Genomic DNA, 19,006 nt, shown 5'->3' on the forward strand with positions numbered 1-19,006 from the left:
CTCGGAACATTCCAAACCAGCAGAACGTTGACGTTTTGCCCTGGCCTGCCCACTCACCCGACATGAATCCTATTAAACATCTGTGGGACCATCTTGACAGACAGATTAGAGCACGCCATCAGCCTCCCGTCAACAGACAAGAATTGCAGAAGGGCCTGAGAAACGAGTGGCAACGGATTCCAGTCCACGTCATCAGAAGACTGACGTCATCGATGAGGCGGCGTATCGCAGCATGCATTGAGGCAGCTAGACGTCATACATGCTAGTGAAGGCAACTGTGTCGACAATGAACTTGTAGTGTGTCTGACAATTTTTTGGTGACATTTCAGACAACTTTTGAAAAAGAAATTTCACCATTGTTTACCTTAAACTTACATTACCTGTGATTGCACAATTTCATTCAAACTGTGGTTGATCAGTCAGTTGTTACCCTTCCCTAGATTATATTATAATTCACAACAAAACCTCTACTTGTTATTTTTTTATCGATCATGGAACTCGACCATTTGCTTTCTTTTGCCGCCCAGTTTATTATTTTCCATTGAAAATAACAAACCAGACAAAATCTTTTGTTCAGATTTTATCCATCTGTAAACTCTAATATGAAATATTCGGTTTCCGACGTGGGTACAATATGTGAAGCCCATTTCTGGTGTCCCCCGCCGCGGTATAGCTGGAATATTGCTTAAAGCGGCGTAAAATCATACTCACTCACTCTCTCACTCACTCTCTTACTAATATGAAATATCTTGTTTCCTTCTGTGGGAAACCAGCAGTATCCAAAAAAGAGTCCAAAATGTTCCTGACATCACTGACCCGAGATGTTTAACAACATTGTCTGGATTAAATACCATGTTATTCAACGTCTTCGGTACAATGGAGACAGCTCTTTCTCCGACGATTTCAAATAGGATGTTTGATCAAGGTAACAACATTCAGGGCTTGAGTAAAACTTTCAAAATGTTTTATGGCAGACATGTGGGGAACGAATCGGTGACACTGATGATGTATAATGCAAATCTCTATTTTGACATGTTCCATTTGTTCCCGTGTTTTTTTAAGTGAACAATTGACTTGCCTTGGAATGTGTTTGTAGCAGGTGCACCAGTGGGGCAGGATACGCTCACATTTTCGCGAACACATAGTATCATCATTATTTGATAGTGATTCATAAAAAACTGATTACGGTATAGTCAGAATCTTATGACTGGGAGGTGTTTGGTCGTTTATATCTATAAGATTGGTCGGGTATCAGTCTTTGTGCACTTCTAACATATAATCCAACAACTTGCATACGTTTTCATGCAATGGATGCAGACAATCATATTCCCCAAGAACTGAGCAAGTGTGATGTTCTCATAATCCCGAACCATACTTGAATGGGTCCTCTCACATATTGTCATTAACAAGCATCATTTGGTTTCAGTGAAGTCCATCTGTTCAATATAGCTGTGTCGTATGTTTAGTGCACACTCGTGACATTTGGGGGTATTTCATCAATACATGATCCTCTATAGCCTTTTCTCCAAATCCCAGTGGGGATTCCGGTTAGAACAGGTCCCCGGCAGCTTGTGCTCGTCGTAAGAGGCGACCATTGGATCGAGTTGTGCTTAAAGCATTATCTCGTAACACTGAAAACCTGACCCCGGGGTAGAATGTGTCCCCGGCACCCCATTGCCGTTGTCGTAAGATGCGAAAATTAGGAGCCTGGGATTTTGTAACTACTGGTAAGAATTTGTCCCTAGCAACTTACTAAATGTTTGCTTGGCATTCTTGAAGTTGGTGAGTAAAAACGAAAACGTACAACTTCATGCATACCAAATTCTGGTCATTGCATATAGCGACTTTTCGATTCTTTGACCGTTATCAAGCTCGAGTGATAATGGGGATTGATAACGGTGTAAGAATCTACATCTAAACGTCGCTATATGCAATAAACTAGAAGTTGTTTCCTTAAAGGTGTACGTTTCCCTAGCAACTAATGCTGATCGTGAAAGGTCCTAATGGATCGGATAGTCAGACTCGGTGAGGGGGGGCCCAGTCGTCTAAGGCGCCGCGATTCGCTGTGCAGAGTTGCGTCCCTTGGGCACGCAAGTCACCTATTAGGTTCGAATGTATGTGGGTTCGAATCCCGGTTCGCCTCGATTATGTTTCTAGGTTTGTCAGCACTATAGCCGTGCTCGTGTGTTTCACCGAAGTGGTAAACGTCTGAAACCTGCATCACTTCGGGCTTTCCACATTAAGCTGACACGTTATGATATAACTGGAATACTGTTAAAAGCGGCGTTAAACCCAACTCACTCACTCACTCACTCACTCACTCACTCGGTGGCGAGATTCATGTCATCGTACATCCACTTGATAGTCTGGTCCCGATTATTAACAGACCGCCACCATACGACTGGAATGCTGCTGAAAGTGGCGTTAAACAACAAATAAACTACATTTACTTCACTGTGACATGCAGACACTGAATAGCACTGGCCTCAGAACATAGCTTTGTCATGTACCAGAATGACAGGCAAATAACTGTGTTAGGCCTTGATTTGAAAGGGCCCCTGCCTTTAATTCAAAATAGTGTATGACATAGAAGGCAACACCTCTGTATATACAGGTGACAATGTACGTTGACCGACGAGACATTTGTATGGACTACTGGTATATCGTAGACATTCAAATTATTATTATTCAATTTGGCGTAACATTGAATATCTGTATTAAGAGTGGTATATAGCTGTGTAAGGCCTTGGTGTTTAAGGACACCTGATTTCAATGTTATTCGTGATGTACACGGTCATCAAAATATTTCAGATGGACCACAGCCTCGAGTCGCCATAGTTACTAAAACGTTTCTGTTGAAATTTCTTCGACTGCGTAACAGATCTCGTATCACCCCTAGTTGTCTTGTCGCCTTCCAATATAACCTCAAACAATATTACCCATATTCACTGCTAATCTGTGTTCAGGCGGTATTTATGCCTTTATTAATAGTATCTGCTTCCAAACTGTTATTTTATTGATTAAGTTGTCTGTAATATCAATTCGATAAGTGAGTAATATTTGATCGAGTAAATCTAAGGAATTTCTTATCATCCCTTTAAAGTGACTTTGTCGCAGAAAGGTACCTTTGAAGATGTCATCTTATTTTAGAGGTACGAAAAGCCTCAATATCGCAGGGGGATACCTTTTTAAGATATTATGTCATTTTAGGCCTTTATTATATTATTTATGCTGACATGTAATAATATAAAAAGCAACTCTTACCCCACCCACATCACACACACTCGCACGCACACACGCACGTGAGCACACACATACGTACGCACTCACACACATACACGCATCAAAACCCCATGATAATAGAAAGAAATGCATAGATGATAATATTTTCTCCCCCGAACAAGATGATAAGCATTGCAGTTAGCTGAAGCAACGTACTTTGGAAACGCATGTGTGATAGCCTAGTGGTTAAAGAGTTAGCTCGTCACACTGAAGATCCAGGTTCTGTCCTGGTGTCGCCAGTCTTCACAATGTTAGAGTCGTTGCTAATTCTACCATGAGTGTGTCAGTCAGAGGTATCATTTAGAAGACAAACATACTGTGTTATCAATGCAGAGCTAGGTTACTTGTAGATTTAATCGCGCTAAATTGAATTTAAAACTCTAAATATTTGCTGACACCAAAGAGTTCGCGTTTTATATTGTCATGGTCGAATGGAGACAAGCATACTGATTTAACAGCGCTGAATTCAACATCTGAAACTTCATTCAATTGAGCGGTTAAATCTACAAATAACCTAGCTCTACATTGAATACACAATAAGTTTATCCCCTAAATATACACTCACTCCCTTACTTGATGCGGTCACCACTAAATATACACTCACTCCCTCACTTGATGCGGTCTCCACTAAATATACACTCACTTTTTCACTTGATGCCGTCTCCACTAAATATACACTCACTCCCTCACTTGATGCGGTCTCCACTAAATATACACTCACTTCCTCACTTGATGCCGTCTCCACTAAATATACACTCATTCCCTCACTTGATGCGGTCATCACTAAATATACGCTCATTCCCTCACTTGATGCGGTCTCCACTAAATATACACTCACTCCCTCACTTGATGCGGTCTCCACTAAATATACACTCACTCCCTCACTTGATGCGGTCTCCACTAAATATACACTCACTCCCTCACTTGATGCGGTCTCCACGAAATATACACTCATTCCCTCACTTGATGCCGTCGCCACTAAATATACACTCACTCCCTCACTTGATGCGGTCTACAGGTGCTGACCTCGTGTTCGAGGACGAAGTATCGACCATACAGAGCGAGGTGTCGTTGCTGACGCAGCAGGGCATCAACAAGATCATTGCCGTCGGTCACTCAGGGTTCCACGTGGACAAGCGGATAGCTGAGTCCGTGGAGGGAGTTGACGTGGTTGTAGGGGGCCACGACAACACTTTTCTATATACAGGTGAGTGGCTTACCATTTTCGCGAACACCTGGTGTCATCACTGATTTTGGTATCCAGTCATATAATGTTCACAGATATATTGCTTTTTTAGCCCAATGGAACGTTTCGTTGGAAAATCGAGACTGTTTTTTCTCTAGAATTGACGTTTTATATACTCAATGTACGCCCGTAAGTACACAGACGAGACATTTATATATCACAGTCTTCTTGAGTCGGCCATATTCAACTTGTTATTACTCAGTTTCGTGTATCATAGAATCATATGAATATCCTTGTAAAATATGAGTGGTATATAAACAAGTGAGACCCACTCGGGTACATGTGTAACAAGACGCTTGGGTGGCATATTTCTCATATATTCTCGCGAACACCCGGTGTCCTCACTGATTTTCAGTGATCCATTCATAAAATTTTCACCGCTTTTTTTGCCGTTAATCGAGACTGGTTACTTTCTGGCGTTGACGTTTCGTATCTCCGGGTGCAGTTCGCCAGTCGTTTAAAGGCGCCGCAGTTAGCGGTGCATAGGTGCGTTCTTAGTGGACAAGGAACCTCTGATTGTGGGTGCTGCCTTATCATGATTCTTGCTTTGTCAGCACCATACCGTGGTTTTATGCGTCTAGGTGTACGTGCACCTATACTTTTCGTTTTCTTGTCACATTCAGTTGTCGTTGATGGACTTATCAAAGCGTGTCACAACCTTTCACATACTCACTATTCTAAGTACTATCTGGTCGAGTTTTCATCTAGCTTTCTGTTTTAGGACCGGGGGCATGGGTGGCTAAGTCGTCTAAGGCGCCGCGATTCTCTGTTCAGAGTTGCGTCCCTTGGGCACGCCAGGAACCTATGATTGTGGGTTCGAATCGCGGTTCACCCCGATTATGTTTCTAGGTTTGTCAGCACCATACCCGTGCATGTGGGTTTCACCGAAGTAGTAAACGTCTGAGACTGCATCACTTCGGGCTTTGCTCCAACATTAAGCAGACACGTCGCGATATAACTGTATTACTGTTAAAAGCGGCGTTAAACCCAACTCACTCACTCAATGTTTTAGGACCACATCCGTCAAATGAGGAACCGGAAGGAGAGTATCCCCACGTGGTGACCCAGACGGGAGGGGCCAAGGTGCTCGTGGTGCAGGACTATGCTTACGGGAAGTATCTTGGAGATCTGGAAGTGACCTTTGACCCGGAAGGTGTCATCACGTCATGGGGAGGTAATCCAATTCTTCTGGACAACAACACGGCGCAAGGTGGGTAACTTGGTTGGTATCATAACGTGCTTGGCCATACAACGCAGGGTTGGTATCATAATGCGGTTGGCAACACAAATACAGGGTTGGTATCATAACGTGCTTGGCAACACAATACAGGGTTGGTATCATAACGTGCTGGGCCATACAACACAGGGTTGGTATCATAACGTGCTTGGCCATACAACACAGGGTTGGTATCATAACGTGCTGGGCCATACAACACAGGTTGTTATCATAACGTGCTTGGCAATACAACACAGGGTTGATATCATAACGTGCTGGGCCATACAACACAGGGTTGGTATCATAACGTGCTGGGCCATACAACACAGGGTTGGTATCATAACGTGCTGGGCCATACAACACAGGGTTGGTACCATAACATGCTGGGCCATACAACACAGGGTTGATGTCATAACGTGCTGGGCCATACAACACAGGGTTGGTATCATAACGTGCTTGGCCATACAACACAGGGTTGGTATCATAACGTGCTTTGCCATACAACACAGGGTTGATACCATAACGTGCTGGGCCATACAACACAGGGTTGATATCATAACGTGCTGGGCCATACAACACAGGGTTGGTATCATAACGTGCTTGGCCATACAGCACAGGGTTGGTATCATAATTAACATGATTGGTATCACAGGTTTGATATAGCAAAATTGGCAACACAGAGTTGATACTATAACGTGCCTGGCAACACAGCACAGGGTTGGTATCCTAACGTGCTGGGCCATACAACACAGGGTTGGTATCATAACGTGCTGGGCCATACAACACAGGACTGATACCATAACATGCTGGGCCATACAACGCAGGGTTGGTATCATAACGTGCTGGGCCCTACAACACAGGGTTGGTATCATAACGTGCCTGGCCATACAACACAGGGTTGGTATCATAACGTGCTGGGCCATACAACACAGGGTTGTTATCAGAACGTGCTTGGCAATACAACACAGGGTTGATATCATAACGTGCTGGGCCATACAACACAGGGTTGGTATCATAACGTGCTGGGCCATACAACACAGGGTTGGTATCATAACGTGCTTGGCCATACAACACAGGGTTGGTACCATAACGTGCTGGGGCATACAACACAGGGTTGATATCATAACGTGCTTGGCCATACAACACAGGGTTGGTATCATAACGTGCTGGGCCATACAACACAGGGTTGGTACCATAACGTGCTGGGCCATACAACACAGGGTTGATATCATAACGTGCTGGGCCATACAACACAGGGTTGGTATCATAACGTGCTTGGCCATACAGCACAGGGTTGGTATCATAATTAACATGATTGGTATCACAGGTTTGATATAACAAAATTGGCAACACAGAGTTGATACTATAACGTGCCTGGCAACACAACACAGGGTTGGTACCATAACGTGCTGGGTCATACAACACAGGGTTGGTATCATAACGTGCTGGGCCATACAACACAGGGTTGGTAGCATAACGTGCTGGGCCATACAGCACAGGGTTGGTATCATAACGTGCTTGGCCCTACAATACAGGGTTGGTATCATAACGTGCTTGGCTATAAAATACGGGGTTGGTATCATAACGTTCTTGGCTATACAACACAGGGTTAGTATCATAACGTGCTTTGCCATACAATACAGGGTTGGTATCCTAACGTGCTTGGCTATACAACACAGGGTTGGTATCCTAACGTGCTTGGCCATACAACACAGGGTTGGTATCCTAACGTGCTGGGCCATACAACACAGGGTTGATACCATAACGTGCTGGGCCATACAACACAGGGTTTATATCATAACGTGCTGGGCCATACAACACAGGGTTGGTATCATAACGTGCTTGGCCATACAGCACAGGGTTGGTATCATAATTAACATGATTGGTATCACAGGTTTGATATAGCAAAATTGGCAACACAGAGTTGATATTATAACGTGCCTGGCAACACAGCACAGGGTTGGTATCCTAACGTGCTGGGCCATACAACACAGGGTTGGTATCATAACGTGCTGGGCCATACAACACAGGATTGATACCATAACATGCTGGGCCATACAACGCAGGGTTGGTATCATAACGTGCTGGGCCATACAACACAGGGTTGTTATCAGAACGTGCTTGGCAATACAACACAGGGTTGATATCATAACGGGCTGGGCCATACAACACAGGGTTGGTACCATAACGTGCTGGGCCATACAACACAGGGTTGGTATCATAACGTGCTTGGCCATACAACACAGGGTTGGTATCATAACGTGCTGGGCCATACAACACAGGGTTGGTACCATAACGTGCTGGGCCATACAACACAGGGTTGTTATCAGAACGTGCCTGGCAACACAACACAGGGTTGGTATCAAAACGTGCTGGGCCATACAACACAGGGTTGGTATCATAACGTGCTTGGCCATACAACACAGGGTTGGTACCATAACGTGCTGGGGCATACAACAGAGGGGTGCTTTCATAACGTGCTTGGCCATACAACACAGGGTTGGTATCATAACGTGCTGGGCCATACAACACAGGGTTGGTACCATAACGTGCTGGGCCATACAACACAGGGTTGATATCATAACGTGCTGGGCCATACAACACAGGGTTGGTATCATAACGTGCTTGGCCATACAGCACAGGGTTGGTATCATAATTAACATGATGGGTATCACAGGTTTGATATAACAAAATTGGCAACACAGAGTTGATACTATAACGTGCCTGGCAACACAACACAGGGTTGGTACCATAACGTGCTAGGCCATACAACACAGGGTTGGTATCCTAACGTGCTGGGCCATACAACACAGGGTTGGTACCATAACGTGCTGGGTCATACAACACAGGGTTGGTATCATAACGTGCTGGGCCATACAACACAGGGTTGGTAGCATAACGTGCTGGGCCATACAGCACAGGGTTGGTATCATAACGTGCTTGGCCCTACAATACAGGGTTGGTATCATAACGTGCTTGGCTATACAATACGGGGTTGGTATCATAACGTTCTTGGCTATACAACACAGGGTTAGTATCATAACGTGCTTTGCCATACAATACAGGGTTGGTATCATAACGTGCTTGGCTATACAACACAGGGTTGGTATCCTAACGTGCTTGGCCACTCAATACAGGGTTGGTATCAAAATGTTCTTGGCTATACACCACAGGGTTGGTATCATAACGAGCTTGGCCATACAACGCAGGTTGGTATCATAACGTCCCTTTGCAACAGGTTTGGTATCATAATTAACATGATTTGTATCACAGGTTTGATATAACAAAATTGGCAACACAGAGTTGATACTACAACGTGCCTGGCAACACAGCACAGGGTTGGTATCCTAACGTGCTTGGCCATACAACACAGGGTTGGTATCCTAACGTGCTTGGCAACACAGCAAAAGGTTGCACACCACCAACGGTTGATATTATTCGTGATTGACGTTGCGGGGCGTCATGGTTCGTCTGAACACGTTGTAACCTTTGTGTTGTAGACGTGTCGACCTTGACCTTCTTGGAGCCATACATCCAGCAGATAGACGAGACTGCCTATGAAATCGTCGGCAAGTCCCACGTACCTTTACAGGGGGAGAAGGCAATCTGCAGACGGCGGGAATGCAATCTTGGTGAGGATTTGGATCGACAGAACTTTCCATTGCTGACAATTATATCTCCAAATATGGTTTCGTACTGTCAGATAAATATATGTGTTGTTATTGCCGGCTCATAATTTGCAATAATATTTCTAGCAGATACTGTACCATGTGTAGTCACAAAGTATTAGGTTTATAAATTATAGTGACCTTCTTGAGAGGGATGTGGGAAACTCCAAGCCCAAGGTTTCACAAGCAATGATAATCCTACAACTTGACACCCCTATTACACTTGGACCCGCTCTGAGAGCATTTGCAGCCCGATTGCATGTAAATGCACGTGCACATTCCTGAAAGTTAGTAATACTGAATCGTGTAATAACATCATCCATGGATATATTACATAATAAACTCAAAACACACACCGCAAATACCGGGTATAATCCCCCTTTAGAAAAAATGCACCGATCACGACCGCCATCTTAGAAAACTACAATAATTTATTGTCGAATTACGTCAATTTTTTTAGCTATGACGTCGTTCCTAGTGTGACGACATTCCGACCTTACGTCGCATTATAGCTAAAATGGATAGAATTATCATTAAACCGCCCGCATGTTATCAGAAATGAGCGGGCCACTGTAACTTCAATAGTGACGTCGTCTGGTTTGTTCTCTGACGTTTCCATATTTGTAAAAGTGGGCCAGTGACATTCGTGTTGTTTGCAGTAAATGTTTCCAAACCGATATTGTTTCTTTTTATCTTACAGCAAATTCCATCAATTTTAGCTATAATGAGGGTAACGCTATTTTTCAGGGCATTATCATTTACAGAAGCCCTCGGTCTTTTCAACAGCCCTGCTTCGTCGGTCAGTTAATTGAAGACCTCGGGCTTCTGCAAATGATAATGCCCTGAAAAATAGCGTTACCCTTATAATAAGATTCGAGTGACGTCAACAATGCCGTCCGGATGACTAACTAATACACTGGTGCGCGTGAAGTAATATTTGCACTAGTGCACATGTGATTTTTATGAACTCGATGGGTAATACAATATTTTCATTACCTGTTCATTCCGTGCTGTGTATTGTTGTTACTGCCAGATGAAGTAAAACACATTGTCGTTACCGTCACATAATGTAATGTGTGTTGTCAACTCGATAGGCAATGTGATCACAGACAGCATGGTAAAACAAAACATCAAGCATTCCGACTCCCTCTACTGGAACAACGTCAGCATCGCCATCACCAACTCAGGGGGCATCAGATCCTCTATCCCCAAAGGTGAGACAATCTCCTATCCCCAAAAGTGAAATAAGTTCCTGTCCCCAAAGGTGAAATAATCTCCTATCCCCAAAGGTGAAATAATCTCCTATCCCTAAATGTGAAATTATTTCCTATCCCCAAGGTGAAATAATCTCCTATCCCCAAAGGTAAAATAAATTCCTGTCCCCAAAGGTGAAATAATCTCCTAGCTATCCCCAAAGGTGAGACAATCTCCTATCCCCAAAGGTGAAATAATCTCCTAGCTATCCCCAAAGGTGAGACAATCTCCTATTCCCAAAGGTGAAATAATTTCCTATCCACAAAGGTGAAATAATCTCCTTCCCCAAGGCTAAGACAATCTCTTATTCCCAAAGGTGAAATAATTTCATATCCCCAAAGGTGAAATAATCTCCTATCCCCAAAGGTGAAATAATTTCCTATTCCTAAAGGTGAAATAATCTCCTATCTCCAATGGTGAGACAATCTCGAATCCCCAAAGGTGAGATAATCACCTATCCCCAAAGGTGAAATAATTTCCTATCCCCCAAGATGAGACCACCTCCTATCCCCAAAGGTGAGACAACCTCCTATCCCTAAAGGTGAGCCTCTCTCTAAAGTCAACTCGCCCCCACCATGTGCTTTGAACTCCAAACCTACTGTTGTCTCAATGGTTCTCATCGCCAGTGTCACTGGATTTACATTGTTTGATTCTGGAATACATTAGCTCCCCACTAACGAATGCATATTGTATGATGATCCGTCATCCTCACCCGATGGCGTGGATCGCTAGTCAACTATGCCAATACATGTGTACATAGAACCACGTAGAAACTCGGCGTAAGAGGAGGTCTGGGTAAGAGCCGACTAAAACAGGGCTGGAGTGGTCAGGTTCTGTTCAGATGATTGTTTTTCACAGTAACCGTTTGCCTGGCCGTTATTAATAATTTCAGCCATTGGTCTCTCTGGTCCACTCAATTTTTACACGGGTGTTAATAAAACTGATATTTCTGGTTACGGCGTTAACTAACATTCGCTCACTCACAATTTGCCATCTGTAGGTGACATCACCATCGGACAGGTGGCCACTGTTCTCCCCTTCAGTAACACTATCGACATCGTAGAACTGTATGGACGCCACATTAAGGCTGCTTTCGAGCACTCGGTGTCGTATCACAACACGGATGAAAGATCCGGGGCCTTTCTACAAGTATCAGGTATGTTCATTCCCCCATTTCGTCTTGTCATTGTGGGGGGTCGGGTAGACTAGTGGTTAAAGCGTTCGCTCCTCGCGCCGGGACCGGGTTCGATTCCCGCACATTCTGGAATATTGCTAAAAGCGGCGTAAAACCATACTCACTCACTCGTTCATAGTAAGTCTGCACAGACACTGGAGCTGGGGTCGACCATCGATCTTCTGGTGATTTCCTGAGTGTAAGGTTAACAGTAGGTCAACTATAAAGGGGCGCAACTAGGCTAATCTTAAGTGTAAGCAAAACCAGTTTTACGATCTCACCAACGGTCTTTGTGTCCACCCTCCCCAGCAGAATTGTTTTAAATTTAGATGCTCTTAACCGCCTTTTCCTTCATTATGGAGCCGTTTGTGTTAGATTTTATTTGTAACAATCATTGGTAATTTATTTATTATATTATTTTTATAAGTAATATATGTACGTGCTTCACCAACACATATTCGACTTTCATTCAAGAAACATCTGTGATGACAATTAAAACGGTAGCATGTGATGGTTATTTATATTTGTCATATTTTAACGCGGGCCGACCTATCATTGTAATGAAAATAATTTAGACAATAAATATGTTCGACCATGTAGTTTGAATTTATAATTTACTGAATAGATGGTACATTGAGGTTTACTTATTTTTAAAACATTGTGCTTTTTTAAGGTGTAAGCAGTTGCATTTCCGCTTCAATTGTAGTTTTGCCCCTGCTATCATTTCCTCCTTTCACGGAACACAAACCACTTGATAGGCTAAGAAATATGGGGAATCTTGATGATGATGATGGTGATTAACGAGCGCTTCCGGAGGACCTGATTTCGTACTCTGTTGGAAAAGCTTACCGTGTCTTCTGTTGATAAGAATTTCAGTTGGTTAGTGATGCTCGTTGTTCTGTTTATTTTATAAGCTTAACCTGTTGCCAAGCGACTGATTACGTTTGGCATACTGCTTACCCGTCTCGTGTCCACAGGGTTGAAGATTGAGTTTGACATCTCCCGTCCCGTGGGTTCTCGGGTGACCCGACTGCGGGCATTGTGTACCAGATGCGAGGTGCCGATATACGAGGACGTTCAGCCAGGTCAGATCTACCAGGTCATAATGCCTTCCTTTATTGCTGATGGAGGGGACTTTTACGACGTCATTAACGACAACAAAGTCAAGCATCATCTCATAGGTGAGACCGCCTGTGACGGGAGAATATGTACCAGGTGCAGCAAGTGTGACGCATGTGACAAATGAGACGTGCGTGACGTGCGTGGTTATTGTTACATGCGTGGGAATGAGACGTACGTAGTGAATGAGACGTACGTAGTGAATGAGACGTGCGTGTAGCATTACACGTTTTGAAAGTGAAGTGCGTGGCGAATGACACGTGAGTGGCGAATGTGACATACGCGGGAATGAGACGTACGTTGTGAAATTAGACTTGCGTGGTGAATGACACGTTTTGAATGTGAAGTGCTTGACGAATGTGAAGAACGAAGTGAATGTGACGTGTGTGACCGATGAAGCCATTGTACGTGGCGTGTGTGAATGTGTGACAGCTTTTCTGGGTGTCGCCGCTGTGGGAAATGTGGCGAGGGTGTGACAGTGTGACGTGTGTGGCTTATGTAACTTGTGTGACGGGTCTGGCGAAAGTACTGTGCGTGAAGTGTCTGTGCGTGACGAATATAAAACGTGTGTGACGGGTTTGGCGAAATTAACGTGCGTGACAGTGTAGGTGTGTGACGAATGTAAAACGTGTGTGACGGGTCTGGCGAAAGTAAGCCTGTGTGTGAAGGGTGTGGCGGGCGTGACGTGTGTGGTGAATGTGATGTGTGTGGTGAATGTAACGTGTGTGGTGAATGTGACGTGTATGGTGAATGTAACGGGTGTGGTGAATGTAACGTATGTGGTGAATGTGACGTGTGTGGTGAATGTGATGTGTGTGGTGAATGTGATGTGTGTGGTGAATCTAACGGGTGTGGTGGATGTGACGTGTGTGGTGGATGTGACATGTGTGGTGAATGTGATGTGTGTGGTGAATCTAACGTGGTGAATGTAACGGGTGTGGTGCATGTGATGTGTGTGGTAAATGTGATGTGTGTGGTGAATGTGATGTGTGTGGTGAATGTAACGTGTGTGGTGAATGTGACGTGTATGGTGAATGTGACGTGTATGGTGAATGTAACGTGTGTGGTGAATGTAATGGGTGTTGTGAATGTAACGTGTGTGGTGAATGTAACGTGTGTGGTGAATGTAACGTGTGTGGTGAATGTCACGTGTGTGGTGATTGTAACGTGTGTGGTGAATGTAATGGGTGTGGTGAATGTAACGTGTGTGGTGAATGTAACGTGTGTGGTGAATGTGACGTGTGTGGTACATGTGATGTGTGTGGTGAATGTGACGTGTGTAGTACATGTGATGTGTGTGGTGAATGTAACGGGTGTGGTGAATGTGACGTGTATGGTGAATGTAACGTGTGTGGTGAATGTGACGTGTATGGTGAATGTAACGGGTGTGGTGAATGTAACGTCTATGGTAAATGTGACGTGTGTGGTGAATGTAACGGGTGTGGTGAATGTAACGGGTGTGGTGAATGTAACGTGTGTGGTGCATGTAACGTGTGTGGTGAATGTGACGTGTATGGTAAATGTGACGTGTGTGGTGAATGTAACGTGCGTGGTGAATGTGACGTGTGTGGTGAATGTAACGTGTGTGGTGAATGTAACGGGTGTGGTGAATGTAACGTGTGTGGTGCATGTAACGTATGTGGTGAATGTGACGTGTGTGGTGAATGTGATGTGTGTGGTGAATGTGATGTGTGTGGTGAATCTAACGGGTGTGGTGGATGTGACGTGTGTGGTGGATGTGACATGTGTGGTGAATGTGATGTGTGTGGTGAATCTAACGTGGTGAATGTAACGGGTGTGGTGCATGTGATGTGTGTGGTAAATGTGATGTGTGTGGTGAATGTGATGTGTGTGGTGAATGTAACGTGTGTGGTGAATGTGACGTGTATGGTGAATGTGACGTGTATGGTGAATGTAACGTGTGTGGTGAATGTAATGGGTGTTGTGAATGTAACGTGTGTGGTGAATGTAACGTGTGTGGTGAATGTAACGTGTGTGGTGAATGTCACGTGTGTGGTGATTGTAACGTGTGTGGTGAATGTAATGGGTGTGGTGAATGTAACGTGTGTGGTGAATGTAACGTGTGTGGTGAATGTGACGTGTGTGGTACATGTGATGTGTGTGGTGAATGTGACGTGTGTAGTACATGTGATGTGTGTGGTGAATGTAACGGGTGTGGTGAATGTGACGTGTATGGTGAATGTAACGTGTGTGGTGAATGTGACGTGTATGGTGAATGTAACGGGTGTGGTGAATGTAACGTCTATGGTAAATGTGACGTGTGTGGTGAATGTAACGGGTGTGGTGAATGTAACGGGTGTGGTGAATGTAACGTGTGTGGTGCATGTAACGTGTGTGGTGAATGTGACGTGTATGGTAAATGTGACGTGTGTGGTGAATGTAACGTGCGTGGTGAATGTGACGTGTGTGGTGAATGTAACGTGTGTGGTGAATGTAACGGGTGTGGTGAATGTAACGTGTGTGGTGAATGTGACGCGTGTGGTGAATGTGACATGTATGGTGAATGTAACGTGTATGGTAAATGTGACGTGTGTGGTGAATGTAACGTGTGTGGTGAATGTGACGTGTGTGGTGAATGTAACGTGTGTGGTGAATGTAACGTGTGTGGTGAATGTAACGTGTGTGGTGAATGTGACGCGTGTGGTGAATGTGACGCGTGTGGTGAATGTGACGTGTATGGTAAATGTAACGTGTGTGGTGAATGTAACGTGTGTGGTGAATGTGACGTGTATGGTAAATGTGACGTCTGTGGTTAATGGGACGTGTATGGCAAATGTGACGTGTGTGGTGAATGTAACGTGTGTGGTGAATATGACGTGTGTGGTGAATGTGACGTGTATGGTAAATGTAACGTGTGTGGTGAATGTGACGTGTGTGGTGAATGTGACGTGTATGGTAAATGTGACGTGTATGGTGAATGTAACGTGTGTGGTGAATGTAACGAGTGTGGTAAATGTGACGTGTGTGGTGAATGTGACGTGTATGGTAAATGTGACGTGTATGGTGAATGTAACGTGTGTGGTGAATGAAACGTGTGTGGTGAATGTGACGTGTGTGGTGAATGTGACGTGTATGGTAAATGTGACGTCTGTGGTGAATGTAACGTCTATGGTAAATGTGACGTGTGTGGTGAATGTAACGTCTATGGTAAATGTGACGTCTGTGGTGAATGCGACGTGTATGGTGAATGTAACGTGTGTGGTGAATGTAACGGGTGTGGTGAATGTAACGTGTGTGGTGCATGTAACGTGTATGGTGAATGTGACGTGTGTGGTGAATGTAACGTGTGTGGTGAATGTAACGTGTGTGGTGAATGTAACGTGTGTGGTGAATGTGACATGTGTGGTGAATGTGACGTGTATGGTAAATGTGACGTGTATGGTGAATGTAACGTGTGTGGTGAATGTGACGTGTATGGTAAATGTGACGTGTGTGGTGAATGTAACGTCTATGGTAAATGTGACGTCTGTGGTGAATGTGACGTGTATGGTAAATGTGACGTGTATGGTGAATGTAACGTGTGTGGTGAATGTAACGTGTGTGGTGAATGTGACGTGTGTGGTGAATGTGACGTGTATGGTAAATGTGACGTGTGTGGTGAATGTAACGTCTATGGTAAATGTGACGTCTGTGGTGAATGTGACGTGTATGGTGAATGTAACGGGTGTGGTGAATGTAACGGGTGTGGTGAATGTAACGTGTGTGGTGCATGTAACGTGTATGGTGAATGTGACGTGTGTGGTGAATGTAACGTGTGTGGTGAACGTAATGGGTGTTGTGAATGTAACGTGTGTGGTGAATGTGACGTGTATGGTGAATGTGACGTGTGTGGTGAATGTGACGTCTGTGGTGCATGTAACGTGTGTGGTGAATGTAACGTGTGTGGTGAATGTGACGTGTATGGTGAATGTAACGTGTGTGGTGAATGTGACGTGTATGGTGAATGTAACGTGTGTGGTGAATGTAACGTGTATGGCAAATGTGATGTGTATGGTGAATGTGATGTGTATGGTGAATGTAACGTGTATGGCAAATGTGACGTGTATGGTGAATGTGATGTGTGTGGTGAATGTGATGTGTGTGGTGAATGTAACGTGTGTGGTGAATGTGACGTGTGTGGTGAATGTAACGTGTGTGGTGAATGTAACGTGTGTGGTGAATGTGAAGTTTGTGGTGAATGTGACGTGTATGGTGAATGTAACGTGTGTGGTGAATCTAATGGGTGTGGTGAATGTAACGGGTGTGTTGCATGTGATGTGTGTGGTGAATGTGATATGTGTGGTGAATGTGATGTGTGTGGTGAATGTAACGGGTGTGGTGAATGTGACGTGTATGGTGAATGTGACGTGTATGGTGAATGTAACGTGTGTGGTGAATGTAACGGTTGTGGTGAATTTAATGGGTGTGGTGAATGTAACGTGTGTGGTGAATGTTATGTGTGTGGTGAATGTGATGTGTGTGGTGAATGTAACGGGTGTGGTGAATGTGATGTGTATGGTGAATGTGATGTGCGTGATGAATGTGATGTGTGTGGTGAATGTGATGTGTATGGTGAATGTAACGTGTGTGGTGGATATGCTGTGCGTGACGAGTGTAACGAGAGGTAATACTCAAACACATGATACTTATGTGTGCAGTGACACACACGTATTACATTAAGTGTTTGGGGTCAATTACACGCGTGGTTGTAGTTGTGTTGTTAGTTACACTCACTCACTCCTGTTTTCTTTTCTTTGGTGTCTGATTACTTCTGTCGATGTAAATGTGAGTAAACATATGGTTGGAACAAGGACAAACAGCGACACGGAGGTTTTTCAGCGGCGTATGACAATGAACATGAGAAACGTTAACGAGGGGAAAAAATAATCATCGCATTCAAAAACATCCTAAGATGAACGATCAGCTCTATATCTCAAAGATATTTTTGAGAAATATATATGTTTGGGGTAACTGTGGAGTTAAAGGGGTTTAGGTAGGCGGGGCTAATAACAGGGTCGGGTGTGGACGGTGTCAAAAGAAGGGGTATGGGTAGGCGGGTTGACGCTATGCATGGACGGGTAGAGACGGCGTTAATGGTGAGGTAGTGTGGGCGGGGTTAAATGATGGGGTGATGTTAGGTGGCTGGTGATGATGACGGATGTAGACGGGTTAAATGACAGGGTCGGATAAAGGATGAATATGTGATAATAGGGCGGAGGTGGTAAGTTTAGCTGACGGAAGGAGAGTACTTGATCTGAAAAGATACGGTCAAACGTTTTATAGGACTTGTCTTGACTCCGGTTACCTAGGTTTTCAACAAAAAGCAAGGAGAAGTATTTTACCTGTCATATAGAGCGACAACAACACCAAAATTATTATTATTATTATTTTGATGATGAAAATGATGATGATGATGATGATGATGATGATGATGATGATGATGATGATGTACAGATTAAAAGTAACTCAACCCAGAACCTATCCGAGAATGTGAAGACTCCCCAACACTGTAGCCTTCTGCATTACCCAGATTGTCAGAAGGGCTGTATTTCTGGTAGCAAACCCGGGTGTCTCCCGATGTCAATCAACAGATTTTGAGGTACCAAACCTACGGCACCGAGAACAATGGGGAGTCGAACAACTTGGTACTTGGGATGCAAGCGTGACATTTCGAAAGCGAGGTCTACATATTTGCCATGTTTTTCCTGATTCTTGTCAATCACATTAGTGTCAGAAGGGTCAGAGAATTCAATGATATAAATGATTTCATTGGATTTATCCAAAAGGACAAGAACAGGTTTATTGGTCTGATACGTCTGGGGCTGTATACGGGCCTATTCCAAAGAATTTTGTTTATATCTTTTTTTCCATGACGCCCTCTACATATTCCGGGTCGTACTATGGATGGACCTCTGTGTCAAAACCACAAGCATGGCGAAAACGGTAACAAAATGATCGAGCTACTCCATCATGTCGCTTAAGAAACTGTGTTTGTGCCAAAGCTGGGCATCCACTGACAAGGTGTTGGACAGTCTCATTATGAATTC

At 44.1% G+C, this 19,006-nt stretch overlaps 1 protein-coding gene across 1 annotated transcript in view; it reads left to right on the forward strand.

The window, feature by feature from the left end:
* Positions 1 to 19,006, forward strand: part of LOC124147356 (5'-nucleotidase-like) — a 53,047-nt gene that overhangs the window by 28,213 nt on the left and 5,828 nt on the right. Inside the window, exons 3-8 of the mRNA XM_046518048.2 lie at positions 4,301 to 4,489; positions 5,541 to 5,738; positions 9,245 to 9,376; positions 10,507 to 10,626; positions 11,667 to 11,822; positions 12,818 to 13,021. Of these exons, the coding sequence (XP_046374004.2) occupies positions 4,301 to 4,489; positions 5,541 to 5,738; positions 9,245 to 9,376; positions 10,507 to 10,626; positions 11,667 to 11,822; positions 12,818 to 13,021 (999 nt within the window). The remainder of the gene's footprint in view (positions 1 to 4,300; positions 4,490 to 5,540; positions 5,739 to 9,244; positions 9,377 to 10,506; positions 10,627 to 11,666; positions 11,823 to 12,817; positions 13,022 to 19,006) is intronic.

Source organism: Haliotis rufescens, unplaced genomic scaffold (assembly GCF_023055435.1).
Source record: "Haliotis rufescens isolate VD_foot unplaced genomic scaffold, xgHalRufe1.0.p SCAF_26, whole genome shotgun sequence".
NCBI lineage: Eukaryota > Metazoa > Mollusca > Gastropoda > Lepetellida > Haliotidae > Haliotis > Haliotis rufescens.